The 27,271-nt window shown below is 39.9% G+C and overlaps 1 protein-coding gene across 6 annotated transcripts; it reads right to left on the bottom strand.

The window, feature by feature from the left end:
• LOC117466568 (LIM domain only protein 7-like) lies at nt 1-26,827 on the bottom strand. 6 transcript variants are annotated; one of them, XM_034109897.1, is made up of 30 exons: nt 26,629-26,827; nt 26,372-26,458; nt 23,920-23,990; nt 23,646-23,715; nt 22,607-22,713; nt 22,095-22,125; nt 17,428-17,541; nt 17,189-17,339; nt 16,167-16,320; nt 13,254-13,313; nt 12,388-12,556; nt 11,903-12,048; nt 11,422-11,605; nt 10,703-11,329; nt 9,353-9,697; nt 8,830-8,944; nt 7,992-8,153; nt 7,694-7,860; nt 7,509-7,572; nt 7,350-7,409; nt 6,117-6,142; nt 5,893-6,000; nt 5,720-5,809; nt 5,095-5,282; nt 4,807-4,851; nt 4,509-4,561; nt 4,263-4,434; nt 3,951-4,136; nt 878-980; nt 1-621 (listed from the first exon to the last, which is right to left on the bottom strand). In XM_034109897.1, the coding sequence occupies exons 2-30, from the start codon at nt 26,438-26,440 to the stop codon at nt 568-570; spliced, it is 3,891 nt and encodes a 1,296-aa protein (XP_033965788.1). In that variant the 5' UTR covers nt 26,441-26,458; nt 26,629-26,827; the 3' UTR covers nt 1-567. The 6 variants fall into 6 exon arrangements, with proteins under 6 accessions (XP_033965788.1, XP_033965793.1, XP_033965810.1 ...); XM_034109902.1 differs by lacking the exon at nt 4,807-4,851; XM_034109919.1 differs by lacking the exon at nt 7,350-7,409.
• Nucleotides 26,828-27,271: the final 444 nt, after the last annotated feature.

The raw sequence follows: 27,271 nt of genomic DNA, 5'->3' as shown, positions 1-27,271 counted from the left end.
TAATATTTAGTGTACTTTATTTAGACATATCAGTTACATTCCTATTTTTACTTGAGAAATACATATTGTAGAAACAACTTATTTATCCCAAAGTGCACTTGGTGAGTTTACAATAGAACAGAAAGGGCTTCAGTAAGCTACAAGTTAAAATGTGCCTCAGTACAAAGGTTATATTACCAAGGAAGATCCGTTATCTTTAATGCACAAATATATCACACAAGGATGACGAAAAGCAACACCAACGATAAAATAAAGGCCTAATCCAATTTATAATTCCCATTATTACTTTATTTCATATATTAAATCTACATAATCTTGGAAACAATTTAGCAAATTAACAGGTAATGTGCACCAAGTACATTATTAAACCACATGTGATTAAAAAACAGCCATGAGAGTCTACTTTACATGTGGATCCACAGGCTGTCATGATTTTGTATCACAGGATAGAGTTAGTTTTACCGGTCATTAATGTGGGAGAAGCATCATGTCTCAGCTGTGTGGACGATGATGATTCCTCTGTGTTTTACAGTTTTATGAAACAGAAGTTCCCAGTGATTGTGACGCTTAATCTGTAATCTGGAGTATGCCGTCTTGGTCATATGGAGGGTGGACCAGCAGCTAAAATGTTAATATGCATTATTAATAACAGTTAATTAAATGTATGTTTCCTGGAGAGTTATTAAGCACAGTCAAAGAACATTTGGTTGAAGTGGGTGATTACTGCTATGAAATTGGCAACAAAAAAACTATTTTATGGAGGAAGAAAGAACAAAGCTGTTGTGGGAAAGCTAGTGACATGAGGTACAGAAACTGTGAGGTGCGATAAGTTTCAGAGAGAATCAGACTTATTGTTTAAGAAAAGCCAAATACTCACACTTGAGTTGGAAATAGCACGGCTCACAGTGGGGCTTCCTGTTTCGGATTCGAACCTGGACTCCAGTCTCACTTCCTCCGAGATGTCGGTGGCAGCCCACACACTGGGAAAAGGACAAAGTGGTGAGAAGACAAACCTAAAAAAGGACTACCTTTCAGTTGGAGCTGTGACCAAATCATTTCACCAGATTCTCTGCCACCAAAGCATGGAAACTTTTGTTTAAAGTATTTAGTCAGCCACCAATTGTGCAAGTTCTCCCACTTAAAAAGATGAGAGGCCTGTAATTCTCATCCTAGGTACACTTCAACTATGAGAGACATAATGGGGGGAAAGAATCCAGGAAATCACATTGTAGGATTTTTAATGAATGAATTGGTAAATTCCTCGGTAAAATAAGTATTTGGTCACCTACTAACAAACAAGATTTCTGGCTCTCACAGACCTGTAACTTCTTCTTTAAGAGCCTCCTCTGTCCTCCACTTGTTAACTGTATTAATGGCACCTATTTGAACTCGTTATCAGTATAAAATACACCTGTCCACAACCTCAAACAGTCACACTCCAAACTCCACTATGGCCAAGACCAAAGAGCTGTCAAAGGACACCAGAAACAAAATTGTAGACCTGCACCAGGCTGGGAAGACTGAATCTGCAATAGGTAAGCAGCTTGGTGTGAAGAAATCAACTGTGGGAGCAATTATTAGAAAATGGAAGACAGACAAGACCACTGATAATCTCCCTCAATCTGGGGCTCCACGCAAGATCTCACCCCGTGGGGTCACAATGATCACAAGAACGGTGAGCAAAAATCCCAGAACCACACGGGGGGGACCTAGTCAATGACCTGCAGAGAGCTGGGACCAAAGTAACAAAGGCTACCATCAGTAACACACTACGCCGCCAGGGACTCAAATCCTGCAGTGACAGACGTGTCCCCCTGCTTAAGCCAGTACATGTCCAAAGTTTGCTAGAGAGCATTTAGATGATCCAGAAGAGGATTGGGAGAATGTCATATGGTCAGATGAAACCAAAATAGAACTTTTTGGTAAAAACTCAACTAGACGTGTTTGGAGGAGAAAGAATGCTGAGTTGCATCCAAAGAACACCATACCTACTGTGAAACATGGGGGTGGAAACATCATGCTTTGGGGCTGTTTTTCTGCAAAGGGACCAGGACGACTGATCCGTGTAAAGGAAAGAATGAATGGGGCCATGTATCGTGAGATTTTGAGTGACAACCTCCTTCCATCAGCAAGGGCATTGAAGATGAAACGTGGCTGGGTCTTTCAGCATGACAATGATCCCAAACACACCGCCCGGGCAACGAAGGAGTGGCTTCGTAAGAAGCATTTCAAGGTCCTGGAGTGGCCTAGCCAGTCTCCAGATCTCAAACCCATAGAAAATCTTTGGAGGGAGTTGAAAGTCCGTGTTGCCCAGCGACAGCCCCAAAACATCACTGCTCTAGAGGAGATCTGCATGGAGGAATGGGCCAAAATACCAGCAACAGTGTGTGAAAACCTTGTGAAGGCTTACAGAAAACGTTTGACCTCTGTCATTGCCAACAAAGGATATATAACAAAGTATTGAGATGACCTTGTGTTATTGACCAAATACTTATTGTCCACCATAATTTGCAAATAAATTCTTTAAAAATCAGACAGTGATTTTCTGGATTTTTTTTTCTCATTTTGTCTCTCATAGTTGAGGTATACCTAGGATGGAAATTACAGGCATCTCATCTTTTTAAGTGGGAGAACTTTCACAATTGGACTAAATACTTTGTTGCCTCACTGTATATATACACACACACATATTCTATACAAGTGTTGTTTGTGTCTGTAACTTATATGGAGCAGAGTTAAAAAAAAAAAAAGGAATAAACTTTAACGTCTACATGCTAATGGATATACAGGCTGTCTACATATGAGAGTTCTCTGCAGGTGAGATTTCACAATAAGCATCTAAAAGCAAAGCGGGACAGCGGGCTGAACTCTTCAAATAAACCAATCACATGAAGAAAACTAGAGACAGAGAGAGAAATAGCACACATGACTACAACACCAGACATGACCCGAGGCCAGATACCTTATGAAGACGAAGAAGAACAAAATTAACTAGGCAGCAAAGATAGAAGCGTTGAAATACTTCTGCTACCGGGCGCCTAAGGGTTATTCTGTTGTAACTACAGTTATGACTGATATACTCCTGTTGACCTCGCCAAAGGTGCGGTCACATTAGTCTTCAGTCCAATTACATTTGACTACAATAAGCACAGAAAAAGGGTGTCATGTCACATATCTGACGTGAGTAAAACAATGTAGAATACTTTTTGAATTATGTAGGTCTTAGTATAGTTTCCATCCAAATGTAGCATATATTTCAAGAATACATAGGTTGCTCGTGACTTCTATTAATTAATTGAAATATGAATTAGAGTAACTAAGATCGCCATGTGGGAAATGGGATGAAATAATCGCTAATAGATATAATTTATTATCCTGAATGTCCATATGTCATTTATTTTATTTCTAAATCATCATAACTGTATTTGACTTTTCTCTGTAAAGCATTTTGCTATGGACGTGCCATTTTAAAACAAGCTTCATAAATACATCTTGATTGACTTGTTTATTTTCATCATGTTCATATTTCGTTTTCAACAGCTGCCACTTTCTCTTAATAAATTATTTTTAATATTCTGTGATATTTGAAGTTTTTAAGATTTCTTGCTTTTTCACTCATGCACATTTTCACTTTGTGCATTCAAATACCAAACAGTTGGAAGGAGATCATAAGGCTTTAAGTCTGGCAGTATAATATTGTGAATTGGGACTGGAGCTACTGTAACCGCACCACGACCCGGTCATGACCCCTCACCTTGAAACAGGCGTGGTGGAAGCAGAGACTAAGGGTCTCTATGACAATGGCTGCCCCACTACCCAGGACACGCTCACACACACAGCAAGTCCTCCTGCCACTGACCATCCTGGGGCAGCACATGTTACAGTGTGAGGCAAAAAAGAATAACAATGCAACAGAAGAGACATACTCTTTACGTCTATGAACTAAATACCTGGGGTGATGGGAGGAATCAAATGTACTTTTCTGGGATAGTATTGATCCAGTGCTGTAGCGAGAGGAGGAGTTCCTGCTGGGGACACAGTAGCCTGCAGCCACTGACTGTGGACGAGGGTAACTAAAGGTAGCGACCGAGGGGTGGGACTGACGGAGAGTATCCAGGTCGTCCAGAGACTCATACCTGCAGAGAAGATGTCACATGTCAGAAATAAGAGGGAACATGAAATAACAGGGGGGAAAGGCCATTACCAAGTTTTGTGAAACAAAAAAGGGAAAGTAGCGTCCCACTAGGTCCAACTACATTCACCTCTTCATGGGAACCCCGACATAGATAGGCTCTTTGTAAAAGCTGCTGGTGCGCTGCCGAATCCAACTGTTGTCAGTCAGAAGAAGAGTCCTTTTCTTCATCTCCTGCAAAATCAGCTGCCTTTCTTTCTCAGCGTTCGACTGTCCTTTTCTTTTCCTCTCATCACCTGGACCTATCAAAGTTTGAGGGTTTAGCCCAGTGCAACACATGAACCGAGGGGAATATTACAACAGAAGGTATACTGACCTCTTGTCTGTTTGTGGGTGCTAGCTAATGCCGGGGTAGAGAAGGATTTTGCCCTATGGGAATGAAAAAACGCATCGCACAGATAGTACTACCCTGTTTATTATATTTGTTTTACTTTGGAAAAAAGGGCTTGCACCAATTTGTCATCATCATCTTGGGTTTTATGAATTATTTTAGAACAAAAACAATCATGCTATGCTTGCAGACATAATACAATAGGATATTTTATGCCAAAGCTTTACATTGAGAACTATAAGGCAACAAGTGCAAAGTCATTTTGAGCCAGTCTTGTTCTGACCTGTGTGCAGGGGACAGCTTAAGAAAGCCACATGAGTCCTCAGGCCTGAGGTGAAGCATGGAAAGACCCAGCAGAAGCAGGAGGAAGCACAACAGGTCAGAAAAGTAGAAAAGATCATGACAAGACAGAAAAAAGCGCATGTTATTTATGCAAGTATTCATTAAATCCCTCAAACATTTCATGCAATAGTAAGCATTGTGATTCCACATGTATATAATACTGTTACACCCAGCAAGGATGGATAAAAGCTAACAACGTTGTTGAAGAGGGGAGAAAAAGCTGATTTACCAGGCTGGTCCAGATATCTTGTCACGCTGCTCTCCTTGTGCATTACTTTGAGGTGTGGTCCCTTCATCTTTCTGCTCATCACGGTCAGAGCTCTTCTCTGCTTGTATGTTTTTGTTTGTAAATCCATTCACATGGAGTTGGGTGCTGGCAGTGCTCTCACCACCATTGGTAATCTCAAACGTTTTTTGCTGTTAATGCATGAATAAAGAGACAAGAAAATTATTTCCATTCGATAGAAAAACCACTGCGAATTTACAGGGACTCTCAATTGAATCAGAGTGTTTCCGACAACAATTTGAAAAAACAGCAAAAGCAAGAAACTGTGCATCTTATTAGCAGTAAAGGTGAGATTTAGCACGGTAACTACAGATGTGTCACAGCTGCAGATAGAAAATACTTATATGAGTCGTACATGATCACAGTGTTAGGATCTTGATTAAAAAACATTCTACAAGTAAAGAATAGGTTTTGTAGATATTACTGTCAAGGGAAACAGCCTTTATGCAAATTCAAGGGTAACATTTTTATTTTGTTTCCTTTCGATGAACGTTTGATATAATGTGTTTTTCGATCACTATAACAGTATGTTGTGCTGTTAAAAGCTTAGAGGACCAATCAACCTTACCCCTGGCTTCCAGCGAACCTCCCCCTTTGCATCTTGCTGTGCCCTCCGCCACTCTGACTCAAGCCTCTCATGATCCCGCCTGTATTGCTCCTAAAAAACAACCACCCAGACTTTACATAAAGACTAACAAGCAGTGTGTCGTGCTGATTTTTTGTTGGGAGGATAGTGTTCACCTGTAGGAGGAGCTCCTGTTCTTCCTGCCACTTCTCCTGACGCCTCCGATCCTCCTCACGGTCCCACGACCAGCTGGATGAGGAGGGGCTGAGGGATGGCACCTGGAGCTGGTGATGCACAAACAGACTGCAGGCTCAAACATGATCATAGTGCAGCGCATATGCATAACTTCTGTTTGAACACGCATACAAGCATCCTTTGATCAAGTGCTGTGGTAACTTACATCAGATATTGCAGATTCTGACCCTCCTGCGAGAGATAAAAACAGGTCAGCAGAAAGATCAAGTCATGTTTAATGTTGTTTAGGATATACACACCACACAATGGCAGGGGAAACATTAGAAGACTTGAAATCCATGCAAGCACTATGGTTTATATGCATCGTGTTTTGCCTTTTTTAGCATCTTTGCACAAGATACATTGCAGACACAATGCTACACACACACACACACACACACACACACACACACACACACACACTTTAGTTCATCCCGCTGACCTCAACACATGTTTTATAGCATATTAGTACGTGGCACAAACACTTTGGGTACATCTTTAGCTAGAAACAGTGTTAACATGGACCTTACAGTTTCTGGAAGTTAGCCAGCCACATGTACTGCCCTGCTTGATTCCTGAGTGGCTAAAAAACAATATTCACTGTAGAACAATAATACCAAACATGTTGGACAAAATTAATAAAATTAAAAGTTGGTGTGACTCAATCATTGGTCATAACTATGAAATGACATATGGTTCACAAGTAGTAGTAGTTTAGATTAATTCTGTGCACCTAAAAATTGCCACTATTCCTGACCAAGGATTAGCAAGTCTGCTAACATATCCCCAGCCTAAAGAAAATGCAAAAAACAAAGGCAGTACAGAAACAATTCAGCAAGGAGCAAGGCATGCTACAGTAAATCAAAAAGGTATTCACAGGACAACACACATGTGCTTTGTTCAGCTCTTGCTGATGCCCCACAGCATGACGCTTAGAGTAGAGTTAAGACAAACACTGCACACAATGCAAACATTTACCACACAAGTAAACCCATGAGCTGAATCCTGCAGAGCCTGAAGAGAGAAGCCATTGTAGTAGGAAACACATCAGAGCAATTAACAATTACAAAAGGAAAGCATTATTAATGTACATACAATGAGAAGTAAAAGCAGTATCTGTTGCTATATCACATGAACTCTGTAGTTACCATGTAAAGCCAATAAAAGCATAATTTCATCCCCCAGGTCATATAACTATCAATAGATTTTTTGATGGAGAAATAACACCTTACTTTAATTAATAATACTACAATTACAATAGTAAGAATACTGTTAAAGTACCTAAAGTAATTACTGATAGTTTTGTTTTTTTACTTATTACTTATAACATACCCAATAATTAACCAAGCCAAGCACCAGCTGCCAAAGCTGTGACACACAAGACAAATAAGAATTGTACCTTTCTGTTTGAAAAACTCTTCCCTCCTTTTCTGATTTTTCCTACTAATAATATTATAATCTACATGAAGGGGAAGGACAGATATAGTGAGCAATTCAGAAAATACAGTATTTAAGGAGTTTTCGTTTAATAAAAAAGTACACGTTTGTAATGTTTTACCTTTACTTCCTGCTGTCTTGTGGCTGTCAGCAGGCTCTCCGTGAATGACTTTACTTTGTAAAACCTGGCATGGTGAAAGAACACCAACATTGACCCGATGAACACCTCTTATTAGGTGACACTATCAAAAGCTTTGTGCATCCATTTTTGATTTGAAGGGATTTACTGGCTTAAGCATTGCTCACATCGTCTGTCTGCCCATTGAATTTCCTGACTGGGGTTTCTGAAGAGGTACCACTGATGGCATGGCGATCATGGCAACCTATCAGAGAGGACCCTGCAGAAGTCAGATTGAGGGTCATCCTGCTGCGGCCTGGCTGCTTGTGATGACTCTCCTCACTGGTGCTCCAATCTAATGAAAACAGCCATCAAACCTAACACCACACTGCGTTTGTGCCCACTGTTACAGTAGAGGTTACATTATCTCAAATAATTAAAAAGGTGGTTAAGGTACAACCATCTTTTTTTGGGTCGTCATCTTACCCTTGTTGCCGTAGCGCCTTATGTCCATGGTCAGACGGCCGTTTTGCAGGGAAGATGTCATTTTATCCTTCCACTGGTTGTAGTTCAAGTGTGCCACCGCTACTCCATTAACAGCCACAATTTCATCATCCACACACAGCTGGCATTGCTCCGCCGGACTGCCTGAGGAGGGAGGGACAGGCGTCAGGGAAATGAAGAAAGATGAGGATGGCAAAACATTAAAAAAAAAAAAAAAGGTACCAGCTTCAGAAATGATTTGTTCCGCACAGACTGAGCTGCAGTATTGAGGACAAGGTTGCCATTTCAAATTGAAAAGTAGGCCAGTAAGCCAAAACTACAATGAGCAAGTTGACACCATACTATCTTCCTATTAAATATTTATGTTTTGGTCTTAAAAACATAAATCACATTTTGTAGTTGTCCCTGGTTTTATCCATGTTAAGTAGATGAACACAAAATAAACATTAACACCCAATTTCACTGTTCATGTTTCAATAATAAAGAGAGACTTCTCTTTTCCCAGGCACCTGATAACTTGCTTTGTTTAATCTCTACAAAAATGGTCTCAGTCAGATCCTTTTTATGTTTAGTGACAGTGTTTCATTCCTCTGTGTGTGCTGAGACCTGTCAGTGTCTTAAATTCTTGTCCTATTTGTAAGTGCATGATGTTAGAACAAAAAGATAAACATTTAGAGCACAATGTAGCACTGCCAGCCCATCACTAAAATGTCTTGTTTCTCAATAGCCTACCATTCAAAGCAAAGACTCAACACGATCAACCTAACCATAGTGAGACAATATTTCAGCAATTAATACATAAATATAGCACAAGTCTTACCAGGCTGAATGCATTTGACTCTCGCCCCTCTCGAGTCCCAATGCGTCTGGAAACCAAAGTCTGGTCTACTGTTGGGTTTGAGAGTCAGGCTGACTCTCATGTCACTGTGATCCACCTGAAACACAGACACACGTAAAGGTGACACCCTGTGATCCAATGTCCTCTGCTTCCTGGCGGAAACTAGATCCTTCAGAATCCTGCTACACAGATATATCAAGAGATCCACACCAGTTTATTATGTTGTACAATATGGTGAAATAGTAACAATGAAATTAATTTACTGGCTGAAAGTCTTTAATTTTATAATACAATATTAAAATGTGTCAATTATTAAATCACAACCAATACAAGTGCCTGAAAAATATATTTTCTAACCATTCACCTGAGTTCATGCCCTTTATCTATTCATAGACAGGCACCATCCCTGAATAAAATTGAATTCATGATCTCTATTTTAAATAAATAAATCCTGTAACAAAACATTTCAAGTTCAACCGAGTTGCATCAATATAAGTCAACACACCTTTGGGGGGTCAATGCTTGCACTAGATTGGAGAGTGGAGCCTGTGTTGTTTTGGGTCTGCAGGCTTGAATGAGGCTGCGGTACTAGCTGGGTTTGTGTGTTCTGTTGATGGTGGTTTCCAATGGCCTGGAAGGAGCTCTGACTGGAGAGAGTGGCACCTTTCAGCTCCTCCTCCACCTGCTCTGGACCACTCTGCTGCGCCTGGTTAGCTTTCTTTTGTCTGACTGTAACATGCTGAACCTTCAAATGGGTGGTAGCAGTCTGTCTTTTAAGAGAAGATTTGTTGGTGGGAGAAAGAGATTCCTCTTTCTCACTATCCATCAGCAGACCCTGGTTGTTGTCTACCTGGAGATTTAACAAAGACAGGATGTGATTCGGAAAGCAGTACAAACATTTAATTGCAGCATTGGTATGCAACTGTGCTAATTTAAGACCGTCTGTACTGAATGACAACAAAAAAGACTTAAAAAAAAAGTATAATCCTGTAGTGAGTTGACGCTGTTCACAATGGTGCAGCAGTATTTCTATTATTAATGAGCAGGGCGATCCAAAGAAAACAAAAGGTAACACAAGCTCACTCACTTATAGTACACACACATACATGCCCTCAAACACCCACACAAGCACAGAGGACATTAACTAGCGTGAGCTGCAAAGGAACATTGCCTTAAACATGTTCCTTTGCAGCCTCCTGAGCAGCAGCCTTCCATTAAGACAGAAATATAACTGTCTAAACTTTCAAATGTAATGAGCAGGTGGCAGGTCGTTATCCTTAAAAAGCGTTGACACAAATGCAAAATTTCACACAGAGAATGCAGAGATACACCCATGTACCGTTTACATCTGTCCCTAGACAGTATTACAGGTTTATCTGAAGGCAAAAGTGGGAAAGAGTGGTAGGTAAAAATTAATGGTTAGAGCTGGTTAATGTTTTATGTACACCTACCTTTATGCCAAGAAATTATCTCTAATCCATTTATTTTTCAGGAAAAAAGCAGTAATGTACTGTAGTGGTGATATTTAAAAAAACAATGTATTATCCACTATGAGAACTCCAACATAAAGTTATATTGTTGTCTAAAAACACAAAACCACCGCTGGACCAGGTTAAGCGTTTTTGTTATCAAGACAAAGGGAGCTGTAGTTTACTCTTACACTGACGTAAATACTTGTTAGTGTGCAAATCTGCATTTATAAGCTGCCTAACATTTTCCAACAGATGCACACATTCCAATTATGTATTTTTATAATGAAAGATTTTTCCCCACATTTTTTTACAAACATTTGGACTAAACACTGTAGGAAAAAACAACAACAACCGCTCAATACCATTGATAGAAATTAACTCACGTTGAACAGTCTCGGCAGAGAGGACACCCTGGACTTGGTCCCAAAGGGCCTGGCTGTGATTGCAGAGGAGAGACGAGACGAGCCCTCGGACCTCCGGTAACCACGAGGGAGGCTGGCAGAGCCGGACCAGGACCCAGTTTTGGACATAAAGCTGTAGCCAGCTGCAGCCTGCTGACCACTGCCATGTTCCACAGCTGGTTCCCAGGACATCTTCTGGCTCTCTTCCTGGGACTTGTGGTTTTTGTGGGACAAGTCCTCCAGACCATCAACTCCCGCCTGATCAGTGCAAAAAGCAGGAACTTTTGGATTACCACATAATGGCTCCTTGTGACTCGACATGGATTCTGTAGGTTCCCTGGTTTTCGTTGACTTCGTGGTCACCTTTGGCTGTATGGTTGTGACCAGAGTGGAGATTTGGTTTGTTAAAACATTTACTGACTGGGCCTCTTCAGAAGTGGGCTGGACAGGAGCTGGGCTTTCCTGTACTTTGACTTGGGCCTGGAAGCTGAAAGGGCCGTCCAGAGAAGGAGTGGTGACTTCTGCTCCGTGTGAAGCCAAGGAGGCAAAGTGAGTCTCCTCTCCCAGGGTGTTTGCATCAGAGGCAGGCATGGCTCCAACAGAAGATCCCTGAGCATAAAATTATATATATATTTGCCATGTCACATTCAAGAAAACATTTAATATGAGGGAGGCAAAGCATGACACATCTGTAAACGTACCTGGGTGAGGGGTGAGTTCTGGGAGCTAAGTGGAGCCTGGGGGCTGAAAGATGGCTCTGTGGCGTAACTGCGGGCCAGCAGAGCCCGAGTATGTGGCCGGAGATCAGAGCTCAAGGATTTTGAATGGGGAGAGGTGCTGTAAGGACGAGGAGCAGGGAAATGCCTGTGAGGGGACTGCTGGTCGCTGCGGAATTGAAATTTAAGGAAAGAGGAGCCCATGTAATAAAGAAAGAGGGGGGGGGGGGGGTGTCATATTACATGAGTTCACTGTGTGGCATACAGAAAGTTGATCAAGGGAGGTCAGCAGCTTTTAATACACACTTTAAATAAATCCTTGGTAACCAGAGTTTTTTTTTTGTTGTTATTACATTGCATTTAGCTGACGTTTTTATCCAAAGCGACTTACAATAAGTGCGTTCAACCAACAAAAAGTTTAAGTGTAAACTTAATATTTACCATTACATTTTTTAGCAGGACCCACCTCTTTAGCAGTCCACCTTGTGCTTTGTTCTTCTCAAATGTAATCCCAGCCCCATTGGCCATTTGAGTAATGACATGCTCTCTGTCTAGAGACTTCCTGCGGTCAGACTTTGTGCTCGTGCGACGATTCTTCCACTTTGAAAAGTCCTGAAACAAAAGGCAAAGCACGATTACCCTGTACATCCCAAACATCTTTTTGTTAAGATCTGATGTTTATTTTTGACCTTGGACCGGTGGATGACAATCTCAAATTTAAAAAGATTAATTTTTTGGGCATTACCATATTCAGATCTAGTATTGTAATCCTCAGCATTTGTATTTGCAATAGATTTATTGAAATGTCCAAACTTTAAGATAACTTAAAAAGGACTTTTATTTTTTTATTTCAATTTAAAAGTTGAGATTGAAAGTTCAAATGCTCCCTAACAGCTTCTATGGACGGATGTGTCCGTGAGATTGTTTTGTGAACAGCTTTTCTTGTCTTACATCTTGCCACTGTGCTTCACTGTCCTTGGCAGCAACACTACACCTCCGTTTGTCTTCTTGATTCCACTCGTTGGCCATGTTCGTGTCCAGGTCTTCATCATAGATGGTGTGCTCACCAGGAAGCTTACGCACAGGGTAAACCATCGGGATGTCACTGAGGGATTTGCTCCTGGTTATGAAAGACAAAAAGGAAAATAAATAAAAGATATACAGAGCAAACAAAGATGGCATTAATCAAACACTGCAGCAATGCCATGGAGCAGAACAAGCATGATGAATAGCAGTAATGCAAAGCAGTTCAAACAAACATGCCATTCTACATTGACAACTAGTCTATGCATGTGCTTAATGTCAGCTTACACAAACAAACATAATATACTGCACGCCACAGTATTAACAGCTGCAACACGACACATTCTGCATCCACACAACAGAATCCTTAGCCAAGTGCCAGCGAAGAGATGCAAGTCAAACAACGCAGCAGATGTTGCTGTCTGTGTAACAACAGCCATGACTTGTAACAAGTACAACCACTGCTGTAGGCACAAGGAAACGTCAGATGTGACACTGAAATAACTTAAAGCAGTATTTAGCAGGTAATATATCAGAACTGTGACATCATTTTATGAAAGTAACCAAGACTGTGATTACACAGTCCTCTAGTTTGTCGTAAATAATGTCAAGTCTGGGCCCAGAAAATTAATGATGGAGGTATTTCTTGTGATTCATCTTCATGAAAAAGGCTAAATGTTTTGCGTCGCAATATTCTTTTGAAGAGAAACTAAAAAACAACCAGATGAAGCAGCAGCAAAGCAGATATGTTGGGAGCAGTCTCAGACACCTTTGCCCAAAGCTTTAAGACTCACCAAATCCAGCCAGGGTTGACCTGAACTGGTCTCTCAGGTCTGACCTGGATTTGATATGCTCTACAGAACCAAAGAAACACACATGAAGACTGATGAAGGGCATTTTGCATCTAATGCACCTGGTGTGACAAAAGGCAACACAACAACATAGTACGATGAAGGCCAGGCGGGCCATACTAAACCTAAAATACATGTATATAGAGAGAAGGCATGAGAAGTGTACTTGAAGACAAAAAAAGCAAATGTTTGATGACAGATACAACACATATGGCTTTAATGCCAGAGACATAATACAAACCTTCTAAACACAGAACATCTTGGCAGAAAGAGTGAGTTTAATGCAAACATATTTTAGTCAGTTTATTGACCTACTTTTGTATCTGTTCCACAGCCATATTCACACTGAAAGTAAACTGGAAAACATTAGCTCTGGCACAAAATATGTTTTGAATGACATGATTCTGTTATGGCTATCAAAGTATGACACAACACATGAGTCATGTGTTTCACAATTATGCACTAATGAGTGACTCAGCATGATGCTGTTAAAACGTCCTCACATCGTCAGCTCCAGGAATAAGGTGCTAAAGTAAATGCCATGCTTTACACAGTGCAGCAGTTAGGAAAACAATCAGTTCAAATTCAAAGCACACATTTAATTTTCCCTGATACAATCTTTGATAAACAGGACACATTTGCATATGAAAATTAAGTAGTGTGCTGATGGATTAAAGATTTGCAAATGTAAGAGTAACAGGTGCACTTCGGTACATCCTGAGAGAACAAGTAGAATAGTGTGTTAGTGCTCAAAGTCAATAGGTTGTGCAGAATGTGTGTGCGCATTAGCTGTGGATCTTCAGGATGAATGTTCAGGCCTGGCAGAGAGTATCCCGGAGGTTTTGAGGCTTGAGAGTTGGCATAGACGTTTTCTACAGTGACAGATGCCACAAGCCAGGAAATGAAGTCACTTCCTCAAAGGACCCAAAGTGTTACGGCTAGTCAGAGAAAGGGAATAGAAGATGAATGAAATTACCACATCCTATATAAACACATTACAGCAAACTTAAAAAATAAAGTTTTCTAAGCGGAAGAAATTGGATATAAATTTGCAGGGCGTTTGATTTTGCAGCTTTAGCTTATGTCATTTTTGTTTCTCGCATAGTAGTGCTAGCTATTCCAACGGCAAACTAAAACCTAGTTTGCTGGTATAGTTAAACTGGATTAAGTAACTGCTATCAAACCCTATAGCTGAATACAATAATCAACATTGCACTACATGCCATTAAGTCACACAGCAGGTTATTCTGGCACTATAGAAAAGGTTTTAACTTAGATTTCCCTGAAGGAAGTACAATAAGTCATATATGAGCAATGGCATTAACCTTTTTTTGATTATTTAAAAAAAAAAAAAGGTACCATTAATAATTTCTTCTTAAGTAAAGCATCACATTTCGTAAATATAAAAGCCAACAGCAACGGAAAACTGCAGGTTCAGCTTTGCCTTGTATTAGTAAATCAAATGTGAACCTTCGAAAGCATTAACACTGAGAACAGCCCTGCATCACAGAGCAGTAAAACCAGCCAACAGACCTTAAGCCTGGCATTTTACGATACCAAGGTCTTCTCTGGGAGCCCAGGAAGATTGTACGCACACGAGTCTCCTCTTCTGGAGTCCACATTTTGGGTAAGTAGCGGTCATAGTTGGGGTTGTTAGATGTCTGATGAAGGGTCTGCACTCGCCGGAAATACAAATCGTCCAGGACAGGATCTGCGTCAGCATAATCGTCCTCGGAGTCTTCCTCACACAGAGCGCTCAAGAAAAGCTCTTCATCAATGGCGCTTATTGGAGGACATGTAGTGAGGTGGGGTTGAGGAGAGAGAGGCTCTTCTTCAATGCTGCAGCAAAGAGTGTTACACCCACATCTATGTTTATGATCACTTTGGATAAAATAGTAACACCAAGTATCAGAGAATCTCCAAGCAGCGCACAAGTAGTATTAGCAGAAGCTTAGTTGAAGATTATTGTATTGAGGCAAACTTAGTCTTTTGAGGATAAGGTTAGAGTAACGCAATACTTTTCGATTTTCAAGCGTTGGAGGGTAGTTTGATAAAGTAATTACTGAGCCAAGCAGGGCACGGGAAACGCTTTGGCATATATTGTTGTCTACTGTATTTCGGAATTTCTGAAGACTATCAGCTTAAAAAAAAAAGAAGAAAACTATAGGCACTGACAACATTCACAAGCTCAAACATATTCCCAAGAGTCAAAATAAAAATGTCAGTAACTAGCCCAATTTGTTTTACTTTGAAAACGTAAAAAATAAGCTGGGAAGTTGTAAAAGAAAAAACTTAAGTTTGACAGTAGTTTTTATCAGGAAAGAAGTATTAATACAAGCTTTAAATACAAAGAAAATAATGACCACCTTGTGTATGTTTTGTGAAATGTGACTTTTTCTAGAGATGTTCATGAATACGTACGTGTTGGTTGTGCTTTAGGGATTAGTGCAAAGAAAAAAAAAACACAATAAACACCAAACAGTTTTAGAGCAGATTAATCCCCAACTGATTTGACAACCTTGACATTTTTGTTCCAAAATGAGTTTAAACCAAGAACAATCCATATCATGATGCAATGATAGTGTTGAAGAAAGTTATCTTATTACAGCATATTTTGAGAGATTATAAAAACAACAGTTTCCTCAATAATTTGTTGCTGTTGAATTGGAAGTTAAACCATATGTTCAAGTAGAAATTACAAGTAAAGGAGGGACATATGCAAGTGTTAAAACCAATCACACATTTAAAGATCTAATGAGGAAGAGAATGTTAAAAAATATATAATTGCAGCTGGATTAGTGAGTTAGTGGCACTAAATGAAGTCTCTCTGTATAGAAGCAGACACATTTGCAGTACCTGGCAATTGGACCTGCGCAGCCCCTTCCACTCTCCTCCCGTCCTTGTTTTCTCCGTAGGAGTGGATGTGGGATATAACCTTTGTTTTGCTGGGTGGAGGGCTGTGTGGTCTCCATCTTGAACACCTCCTCAGCTTCCGCGTCACTCCCCCAACCTTGAACAAGTGGAAATTGAGCAACAGATAAAGTTCAAAGCCTGGAGAACTGAGAACTCAAGCTCAAATCATCTAAGAAGAAAACTCACTGAGCCGAAAGAGTGAGTTTGGATATCAGAACATAACAGAAGAACCTTTAGTGGGTGACTGAGTCTTAGCACAGCATAAATATGTTTGCCCTCTCCCATCACAAACACTTCTATCACCACAGTGTGGAACTTGCAACAATCTATCACTGACGTGCATACAGAGTGGCTATGGAGAGCGCATGAGACGAATGAGATATTGAGTAAGAAGATCAGAATGTTGTTGATCCAAGTAGCTACGTTTGGGAATATTTATATTTCTTGATAGATATATTTCTGTTCTGGCATGTCCATTTGTAGACTGACAGTAGAAGGTAGATAATTGTAGTGGATGAAAAGAAGTTGATGTCTTTCCCTCTAGTCAAAGTTGCAGAAGCCATTTGTTTAGCAGGGTAAGCTTACACAAAGAAAAAGAGCCAGTAGAACAAAAAATTCCATCAAAATAAAGTTTGAAACAAAAAGACTGCAGTGTTTTATTGTCAAGTGATTACAGCCAATTGCAGCAGATACACTACACAGTAATTGTCTTTTACTGCCAGCAGTGCAAACAATTAGCATCATATAACAGCCGAATGGTGGTGATGGCTAGTAGATTTTAAATCATTCATCAACCAAACAAAAAGAACAGTTATCAAGTAGGCATTTGGCCAGTAGACAAAACAAGTTAATGTTTTGCACCCTTCAGCCAACCCAAACCACAACACACTTCAGTTGGTGTGGCATAAACAAGTCACTGGTTGGAAGTGGGGGGGGTTTGATCGAGAAAACATTGGTAAACATACCTTCATTGTTTTGGTGGAGGACTCGAGAATCCAGAGAGTCGAGGCTGTCCAAAGAAATCTGAGTCTTATAGTGCGGTCCCATGCGTCGAATATCCTCCCTCTCCAGGTGCCAGCTCTCCTTCACAAACGAATGACTGCCCTCGTCTAGAGCCTGGGTTTAGAAGGCAGTGTTAATGTTGATAATGACAAATATAGATAAGGAACTAGAACGGTGTTTAAAGCTTAGATGAGCAGCTCACCTTGGACAAGGCTAATCCTAGCAGCCCTTCAAAAGCCTTGACGTTGAGCTGAGGACCGCTGTAGAAGGAGTCCTGGTGAGCCTTGCGACCCAACCAGTAGATTGTGACGAGAACCTGAGAAAGACAGAAATAAAAGAAATGTGAAAGAGTGGATAAAGACACACCAGCGACCAAACCTAGTCATCTTCTCCAACATGTAAAGAAGGAACGTGAAGTCCTGACTCGTTTAACCCTATCCAGTAGTGGCTAAGACCCAACATGAAGTTTTGGTTTTTACATACAGTGGGGCAAAAAAGTATTTAGTCAGCCACCAATTGTGCAAGTTCTCCCACTTAAAAATATGAGAGGCCTGTAATTTTCATCCTAGGTATACCTCAACTATGAGAGACAAAATGAGAAAAAAAAAAGAAAGAAAATCACATTGTCTGATTTGTAAAGAATGTATTTGCAAATTATGGTGGAAAATAAGTATTTGGTCAATAACAAAAGTTCATCTCAATATTTTGTTATATACCCTTTGTTGGCAATGACAGAGGTCAAACGTTTTCGGTAAGTCTTCACAAGGTTTTCACACACTGTTGCTGGTATTTGGCCCATTCCTCCATGCAGATCTCCTCTAGAGCAGTGATGTTTTGGGGCTGTCGCTGGGCAACACAGACTTTCAACTCCCTCCAAAGATTTTCTATGGGGTTGAGATCTGGAGACTGGCTAGGCCACTCCAGGACCTTGAAATGCTTCTTACGAAACCACTCCTTCATTGCCTGGGCGGTGTGTTTGGGATCATTGTCATGCTGAAAGACCCAGCCACGTTTCATCTTCAATGCCCTTGCTGATGGAAGGAGGTTGTCACTCAAAATCTCACGATACATGGCCCCATTCATTCTTTCCTTTACACGGATCAGTCGTCCTGGTCCCTTTGCAGAAAAACAGCCCCAAAGCATGATGTTTCCACCCCCATGTTTCACAGTAGGTATGGTGTTCTTTGGATGCAACTCAGCATTCTTTCTCCTCCAAACACGTCTAGTTGAGTTTTTACCAAAAAGTTCTATTTTGGTTTCATCTGACCATATGACATTCTCCCAATCCTCTTCTGGATCATCTAAATGCTCTCTAGCAAACTTTGGACATGTACTGGCCAGGGTTTCCGCTAGGATTTTTTCTCGCCGGTCAAATGTCCGGGCAGAATTTATTTTACCGGACTAATTTGAAACTTACCGGTCATATTTCAATAATAATAAGAGTTGTGTAGCAGAGTTTCCGTTAGCTGGTAATTACCGGACTATGAGCAGATATGCTTCAGTTTAAAACTCAGTTCACGGGGCTCATTTTTATATTGCTTCAGTTTATAATCGTAACAGATCAAAAAATTCAGATTCATTTTTCAATAAATGATTCCACAAACAACAAACAACATAATTATTACATTCAAACAAACTACTTGTAGTAGATAACGTACATTATTCAGAAGTTTACATCAACTTTGAATAACAACACGGGAGAAACGGATCCTCTCTTTTCCCCTCTCCCTCCCTCTCTCCCCCTCTCCCTCCCTCTCTCTCCTGACAGCACGTCAGTTTCTCAAGCAGCTCCTGCAGCTCGCTAAACAGAGGGCGGGGCTTCAGGTGAATATGCAGAGCTGCGTGTCTCGGTCAGACTCAGCAGCTGATCTGATCTCTCTCTCGCTCCGGTTACACTTCACTCGCGTTTATGTCCATATCGATCAGATCCAGCTCTCCTGATCGGCCTTTATAGAGAGCACCGATCAAACTATTAAGAGTGAATATCGGCCGATAATGACCGGCGGCCGATCGATCAGAGCATCCCTAATTATTACCAGACATTTTGACCGTCAGGTTTTGAATTTACCGGTTTTTTATAAATTTTACCAGCTAAAAACCGGTAATTACCGGCTAACGGAAACCCTGGTACTGGCTTAAGCAGGGGGACACGTCTGTCACTGCAGGATTTGAGTCCCTGTCGGCGTAGTGTGTTACTGATGGTAGCCTTTGTTACTTTGGTCCCAGCTCTCTGTAGGTCATTGACTAGGTCGCCCCCGTGTGGTTCTGGGATTTTTGCTCACCTCTCTTGTGATCATTTTGACCCCACGGGGTGAGATCTTGTGTGGAGCCCCAGATCGAGAGAGATTATCAGTGGTCTTGTATCTATGTCTTCCATTTTCTAATAATTGCTCCCACAGTTGATTTCTTCACACCAAGCTGCTTACCTATTGCAGATTCAGTCTTCCCAGCCTGGTGCAGGTCTACAATTTTGTTTCTGGTGTCCTTTGACAGCTCTTTGGTCTTGGCCATAGTGGAGTTTGGAGTGTGACTGTTTGAGGTTGTGGACAGGTGTCTTTTATACTGATAACAAGTTCAAATGGGTGCCATTAATACAGTTAACGAGTGGAGGACAGAGGAGGCTCTTAAAGAAGAAGTTACAGGTCTGTGAGAGCCAGAAATCTTGTTTGTAGGTGACCAAATACTTATTTTACCGAGGAATTTACCAATGAATTCACTAAAAATCCTATAAAGTGATTTCCTGGATTCTGTTTCTCATAGTTGAAGTGTACCTAGGATGAAAATTACAGGCCTCTCATATTTTTAAGTGGGAGAACTTGCACAATTGGTGGCTGACTGTATATGGAGATTTACATTTTTGACCAATCAGCATTTAGGCCAACAAACAAAAACGGTACTAGTGTTTTAAACGGTCTGTTCCAAATGTCATGTCAATCCATCGAATAGAGTTTTTGATATTTCTGGACCAAAGTGGTGGACCGAATGATCAGCAATGCCATTTCAAGGGCCTTGTTTCATCCATTGCTAAATATACTGTTAACTTGTCAATTTAATCTGCCAAAAGTATAATCAATTTGTGTTTTTGTCCTCCTAAATGTATGCACCTAAAAGTGCCCCCATTAGCCAAAGGAAATACTGATCAAGCATGTTGCCTTCAAGAGAAATTAAAAAACCTTATTCGAAACAAGATGCTGTTGAAGTCCTACCTGACCCAATTAGAAAATACATTGAGTACTGGCCTGGTAAAATGGGTTTTATTATTATTATTGTTTCAGAAAGCAAAGGGTTGTAGACACATTTTGTCATTTGCCTTGAGGCTAGAGATATTTTGTTTGACGGACTGGCAGAGATATTTTGTTTGACGGACTGGCAGAGCAGCAGCTAGTGCTGCAAAGGGATTATCCACAACACTATGCAACATCATTTCTCTATCTGTATCGCAACAAAGTCATCATATAGCAGTCAGCAGATTGAATACATCTGGGGACTTGAGAGGTTTGAATACATATTTCATAGCACAATGCTCAGATGGAAAAGATGATAATTCAGAGTGATATTAGATTCTTTTGTTTGGATACCAGATTATACAAACATAATCTTTCAGTTCCAGCCATTGTTGTCAAGTCGCAATAAAGTGTTGAGGTTTTAAGCACACATTATGTACAGAAACAAACTGTAATATGGAGTTTATCCAATATTTATTCTGCCATTTTAGCCTAAAATTGGTTTCAGTGTATCCTCATCTGTACAACCTGAGAGTAAACAAGTATGAAGCACAGACAGGACCCGATCATTATTATTTAATGGCTTGCCACCTACCCAATGCCAAGGAAAACATTACACTGCACACAAAAAGTCAACATATATTAATCTTATCTAATGGTGCCATGTATGATTCTATTCGTCGTAAATTATTTATGAACCCTTAAATCTCTCATCATATCCAGTTAGTTCGCTCTAACGCTCATCAATGTTGAGCATTATGGCATTTGCAGACACTTTCCTAGAACATGATAATGAGATTAAGAGTAATACATCTTCACCGTTAAGATAAACCATCCCTACAAATAAAGAAAGCAGTTGTCACTCAATTTGAATGTTTAGAGTACAGCAGTAAGTATCCTCATTATTCCACATTGCATCACTGCTCCCTGGGAAAACAGTGAGGAACAGCTCTGTTTTGCAACTTTAAAATGTACTGTACGAATAACTCTTAAATTATTTATGCGTATGTGGTTGGAGATCTGCATGAAAACTGCAGACTTCAATGGACGCAAATTGACCTTAATTAGTTAATTCAAAGAAAAATGCTACAACTATTTGGGAGAAAGAGTGCTCTGACAAACAGCCTCATTACTGGGTCCAAGTTGTCAGCTATTGTGCGATTTAAATGAGGCTTCCCACATAACCAAACAACTTCATAAGTATTGAAACATGTCAAATACCAGCAGTGCACACAAGCGTGAACATACAGTACTCACGTGTTCTTCACACACACACAAAACAAACTCACTATTGTTGCAGTTCACAGAGACTTGTACAAATTAAGACGGAGATAAAAAATAAATCTACACTTTGGCACAGTCTTTCTGGGGGTTTATTGACAGATTTTTTTGATCAGCCCCAAACTCTATCAGTAAAACAGTTCCCATGATCATCATTAATCTGAGTCTTCATGCTGCATGGGTGTTAGCGTCAGGAGCTGGATGGTGCTACTGTAACTGTGTGGAAGAATGGATTTGAACTGCTGACTATCTCCCATGCAGTTATATTCAGTAGTAATGCAAGGGGTCAATTACAATTGAACAAGACAGAGTTTCTTTTAAGGTTTTTAAACTCATTGGTCAAAGTAATCCTGGTCAAACTCACATTTTTGAGTCTTCTATTGGTTTCATTCCACCTAAAATGAATAGAAAAAAATACATGATGATCCTGCAATTACTGGTATGACAGAAGATTCAGTTGTGTCACTTGTTCTTGAAACAAGATACTCTAGAGAGCTGTTAGGGGGAAACAATTACAATGACATGGCAAGCCTTCTCATTTGCAATGCTTTTCTAATCAGCTACTTATCAGAATTTATACATGCTATCAGCTGGAATAAAGCAGCAGCTTGTCATCAGGCAAAGCTTGTACCTTTAGACATTCAAAGCAGCAGCTGTGAGACAAACTATAAACCCTTATTTCAGCACAGTTATTGCAGTAATAATACCACAGTGTTAAATGTGCCCAACACTGCCTGTACAGAAAACATTAGATCAAGACAACACGGTAATATTTGCATGTGAGTTGACCTTTAGAAGTAAAAGGTGTGCTTCTCTGTGCTGTCATGAGCACCTGCAGCTTAAGCAGTTGCACTCATGGCATGGAACTCAATGTACCTGAGTGTTGCACGAGAGGACAGGTCCTGCAGGTCTCCGGGATGAAACAGCTGAGACACATTCAGTCCAAGTTTCCCACAGGCTTTCAGGAAGACATTCACATTATCCTGGAGATTAACAGCAGAGAGACAGCCAAATGAGATCATGAAGAGAAAAAGAGGCTTGTTTAAAGCTAACACCAGCAACATTACAATATTGGTTTTGACAACTAAAAGAATAAATAATTAAGAGTTTAAAACAACGCCTGTTCTAAAATGCATTACCAGTAGGGCTAGATTATTAGGGTTATCAATAATTGATAACAGTAAAATACACTTTTGAATTGCAGTTTGTCCACTTGCCACTAGAGGCTGCCAATCTGCCAAAATGTGATCTGACTAAGCCTCCTCATCTTATTTAGAGAGCCTACATTTATTGTAACATTTCCTCTTAATCATTTTCAAAACTAATCAGTGACATACAGAAAGTGGCTGTGGACATACTCTGACAAATCTCAATTAAGGGGTTCAAAGTTCAGCAAGCAGTATAATAGGTACATATTTAAATTGCTACTTGCTGTAATGAAAAATATGTTTGAAGTATGGTTCCTGGTCTAAGACATTCAAAATCCCCATTATGGTCCTTTAGATTGTCAAAGTAAAGTAACTGCAGACTCCCTGCTCTCTGTGCGTCTCTCCTCCACCAGGCTCCGTCTGTTTATTGGCCCCTGATGGGAGGTTGAAATTGATCTTTTCCTGCCCTTGCTTTGAGCAGTTTAGGCAATTATACTAAGTCTTTGCAAACAGCCTGAAGCCAAAATAAAATCTGCATTTTTATTTATGCTGAACAACAAAAACTTTACATATGCTGTTTCAGGATCATTCACACTGTGGCAACTGTGTCTCTCACTGCATTAAACAGGAAACCACAATGCGTCAAAACTTCCTGGCTAAGGTGTCGTCTTCTTTTCACAGTAAAGGCTGCATTCACCACACCACCAGGCTACCTTTACACACACACACACAGAGACATGGTCATGACTGTAACATGCAATACTCACCAGACCAGCAATGGGAGTAGAAAGCCTGTTTACTCTCTTAATGATGCCGGGTTTCAACCGGTTAATCAAGCTGCGAGGAGAAACTCAAATTAAAAACAGGAAGAGCTCACATATACTTAACTTTATCCGGAAGATAATTGGGATGAAATTGTATCACCTGGGTTCCATTGCACAAAATAAGTTACAGAGAACATTTTTATGAATATGAAACTCAAATTGTATGCTAATTTTTTTTAAATATGACATTGTAAAAGTTTTGTGCATCATTACTCACTCGCAAAGCAGGACTCCGTTCTCTAAGGCAGCACGGAAGTCATTGCAACCAAACAATTTTCCAGTGACTTCCTAAAAAACATCAGCATGAGTAAAATGCATTAACTTTCATCATTAACTTGCATTAATATTAGAGTATATGGTCCGTTAATGCAAACCAAATGAGAAACACCATTCACATCAACACATGTTCTACTAAAGCATAATATAGTGGTTTGTGCAACATTTGTTTTTGAATATAAATGTCCCTTTAGCTTCACAAAACGGCGTTAGTATTAACACAAGGTGTACGCATAGTATAAAGCAGTATTGAAATGTATAAGTACTTTAATTGAAACAGTTTTAATTGAAACACTTTTATGAACTTCTGCTTAAATGCACTGTTTAGTGGCTTGTTGTGAAAAAAACAAAACAACTTTGGTTGAATTGAGGAGAACAAGGTCCTGGTTGAAAGGAATTATTAAGTGCAAAGCGCAGGCATTTCCCAGTTTCTGAAAAAGAAAGAATAAGTACATTAAGTGAGATACTGTTAAGATTCAGCTGAATATTCATCCAGCAAACAGGTCATCGCAGTAAACGCAAAATATCTACAGAGAAAAACAGCTATTAAGGCTATTAAAATAATGTATGTGGACAAGCATTTCTACAGTTTTTTGATCAAAACAAATAATACAACAAAACCTAAATGATTTTACATGGCAGAAGCAGGCACAAGGCCTAGGGAGCTTTGTAATGAGGACATAAAAATGGGGCTATTAAGGTTCGGCTACATAACTAACAGAGGGCCCCAAAAGGTTATTCTTCTCACTAATTAGTCCCCCCAGGAATCCACAATAACAATTAATTTCCAGTAGAACTAGGCAGCGGCACGGAGCGCAGGATTCTCAGAGGAAACAGACAATGCAGTCCCAGGTTAACACCATAAAAACACAATCATGTGGTCAGGCTTTGGTCAGTTCTACGGCACAAACACTTTTAATTGGTCATTCCAATAAACAACTGTCCCTGTGAATCCACAGATTGAAATTGTTTTCAGTTTTTGGTGTGAATTGAAGATTCATATTTTGAAAAAGGGAATTCTAAAATCCAAAAAGGATCAAACACTCTCCTACCGAGATTAAAATACAGGCTTCAGTACTGAATCAATGTGATCTGTAGTTCTGACATGACGTCTATAGACGTTCTTCTGTGTCTTAGAAGAAAGTAAACTGAATATTTGGATATTGGACTTTTGATCTGATAAAAAATACATTTGAGGATGGGCCCTACAGTAGGGCTCCTATTATTACAGAATATTTTCACTATTAGGATATTTTTTAAAGACAAAGCGTTTAATTTAGCAAATAGTTTGCTATAAATATTTTCAATGTTGCAGTCGGAGGTCATTTAAAGGAAGATTGCAGTTAGATACATTTGTCTGGTTGAGAAATTGGACTGATTATAAATTGGACTGTGTTACAGAGTTTAATGATAACAGTTATAATTTATGGACACTTGAATACATGGAAGCTTATTCTCCTGCATTCAGAATATCAGTGCTACTGCGAACACCTTACCAATTAGTTTGGCACAAGGGAGAGTATATGACACCATTTACAGGAACATTTTCCCCAAAACAGCATGCTTTACTTTCCACACACACACGAAAATAGAAGGGGTAAAATTGGCATGGGCTTACTGCCAAAATGGCTCTGGACAGAATTCTCATAATGATCCACTCAGACAAAACTGACATCAATGGTCCCATTTAGAGTTGGTCAACATTGAGTGCCCACAGTTTACAAGTTGAATGTATTGTTTCTGATTTAAAGATAACAACTTGAACAAGTTTTGGACATGAGCAACATATAGCAAGAAAGTAAATGCATTGCTATACAAACCACATCCTTCAAAATGTGTGCATGAAGAAACCTGCATACTCCACATATCAGTGGACACACTGAATAACAAACCTCACAGTGTATTGCTTTTCTTTAAAATAAAAAAATAGAATTATTTGCATGCCTTCCATGTGCATTTTCCTGAGGCTCTATGAGTCCTCTAGTGACTAGAGGACTCATAGAGTGGTTGCACATATAAAAATTGATTTGACTAGAGTCTAGTCAAATACATTTTTAGAAGATTGTTTCATAGGGCTTTCTATGTCAGGAGGCAAACTCTTACCTGAGTCTTATCAAGGTATGGCCTATTTTGCATTTGAACTCAAAGATATGTTTGTAAATGCAGTTTTAAACAGGAGTACAGCCATCAACTGTCCTAGAGAGTTTAAGTAGGCTACTTATGATACAAACAATCTGTTTAGGTGGAAACGTCTGCCACTGCAATTTGTAAAACATTTCCTGTCTTGTTGGGGTTTAACTGCTGACAGGACAAATCTGCATGGTTGTTTGCACAGGGATAAGTGAATGAGCAAACATACCAAATGAATACACAGATGAAAGTGAAGCATGTACCTGAATCCAGCGTTGAGCCTCGTTGAAGGCGTCTGCACAGCTGACACTGGTCTGCTGGCGCCACTCCATCGTTTATCTTCTCAACAACTGAAAAAGGCAAAAGGTCACATTTAGCTAAACTCATTAATTAAGGAGCGACCACACTATGAACCACCACCGAACGTATCAAATAGGTTTAATTAATGTCAACAAACATGAGGAAACTGCATTCAATTGGATTTACCCACAAAATAAACAAAAACTGCTAATTTAGTCACCTTGTGCTGTGTGTAGCTGCTCACCGGTGAAAGTTCCCCGCTAATTGACAGCCAGTTTATCAGCCGTCACTTCTGCCACATACTTTGCATTACTGACAAGTTCCGCGTATTGGTTGAAGGGGACAGGAAGGTCTCCGCCCCCTTCCAAACTACAATCAAATGTTTGAGCTGAAGTGAAACCGAGAGGAGGATCTGCAGGGTGCCGTGGCCCCTCTGCTGGCCTGCGGCTGTGTGACACATTTAAGCACATTTTACGCATAGAATGTACAGGGCCTAACCCAAGGCAAACAAATTAAGTGAAAATTATACACATTTAGGTACATAAAATGAACATAATTATAGACAACAATTATAGGACAGCACTAAGTTGCTAAAAAATAAGAAAATGACCCAATGACACAAAAATGTGTTAATGAAAGATTATCAGCTGATTTGAACCTAGTTCGAAAAATCTAAATATATTCCAAATATATATTTTCAATTTCCATTAATATTAATTAATTAATATTCTTATTATATTGCTACGACCGCCAAAACTTGAGACAAAATAAGAGGACATGACCTAGGGTTCTGAGTACCAGCTATACTGTAGCCTTGTGAGCAATAAGAAAGCCTGCATCTTTTGTTGTTTGTTTGCATTTAG

This window comes from Pseudochaenichthys georgianus, chromosome 3 (genome assembly GCF_902827115.2).
Source record: "Pseudochaenichthys georgianus chromosome 3, fPseGeo1.2, whole genome shotgun sequence".
NCBI lineage: Eukaryota > Metazoa > Chordata > Actinopteri > Perciformes > Channichthyidae > Pseudochaenichthys > Pseudochaenichthys georgianus.
The sequence above is the reverse complement of the archived record's forward strand: the minus strand, read 5'-3'. Positions and strand labels throughout refer to the sequence as shown.

Excerpts from the sequence above, each read along its gene's own strand:
- LOC117466568 (XM_034109897.1), bottom strand. The coding sequence starts at position 26,440 with ATGGAGTGGCGCCAGCAGACCAGTGTCAGCTGTGCAGACGCCTTCAAC. Across the intron at positions 23,991-26,371 it reads AGGCTCAACGCTGGATTCAG|GAAGTCACTGGAAAATTGTT; the intron begins GTACATGCTTCA and ends GATGTTTTTTAG. Across the intron at positions 17,340-17,427 it reads TAGGATTAGCCTTGTCCAAG|GCTCTAGACGAGGGCAGTCA; the intron begins GTGAGCTGCTCA and ends TTCTAAACCCAG.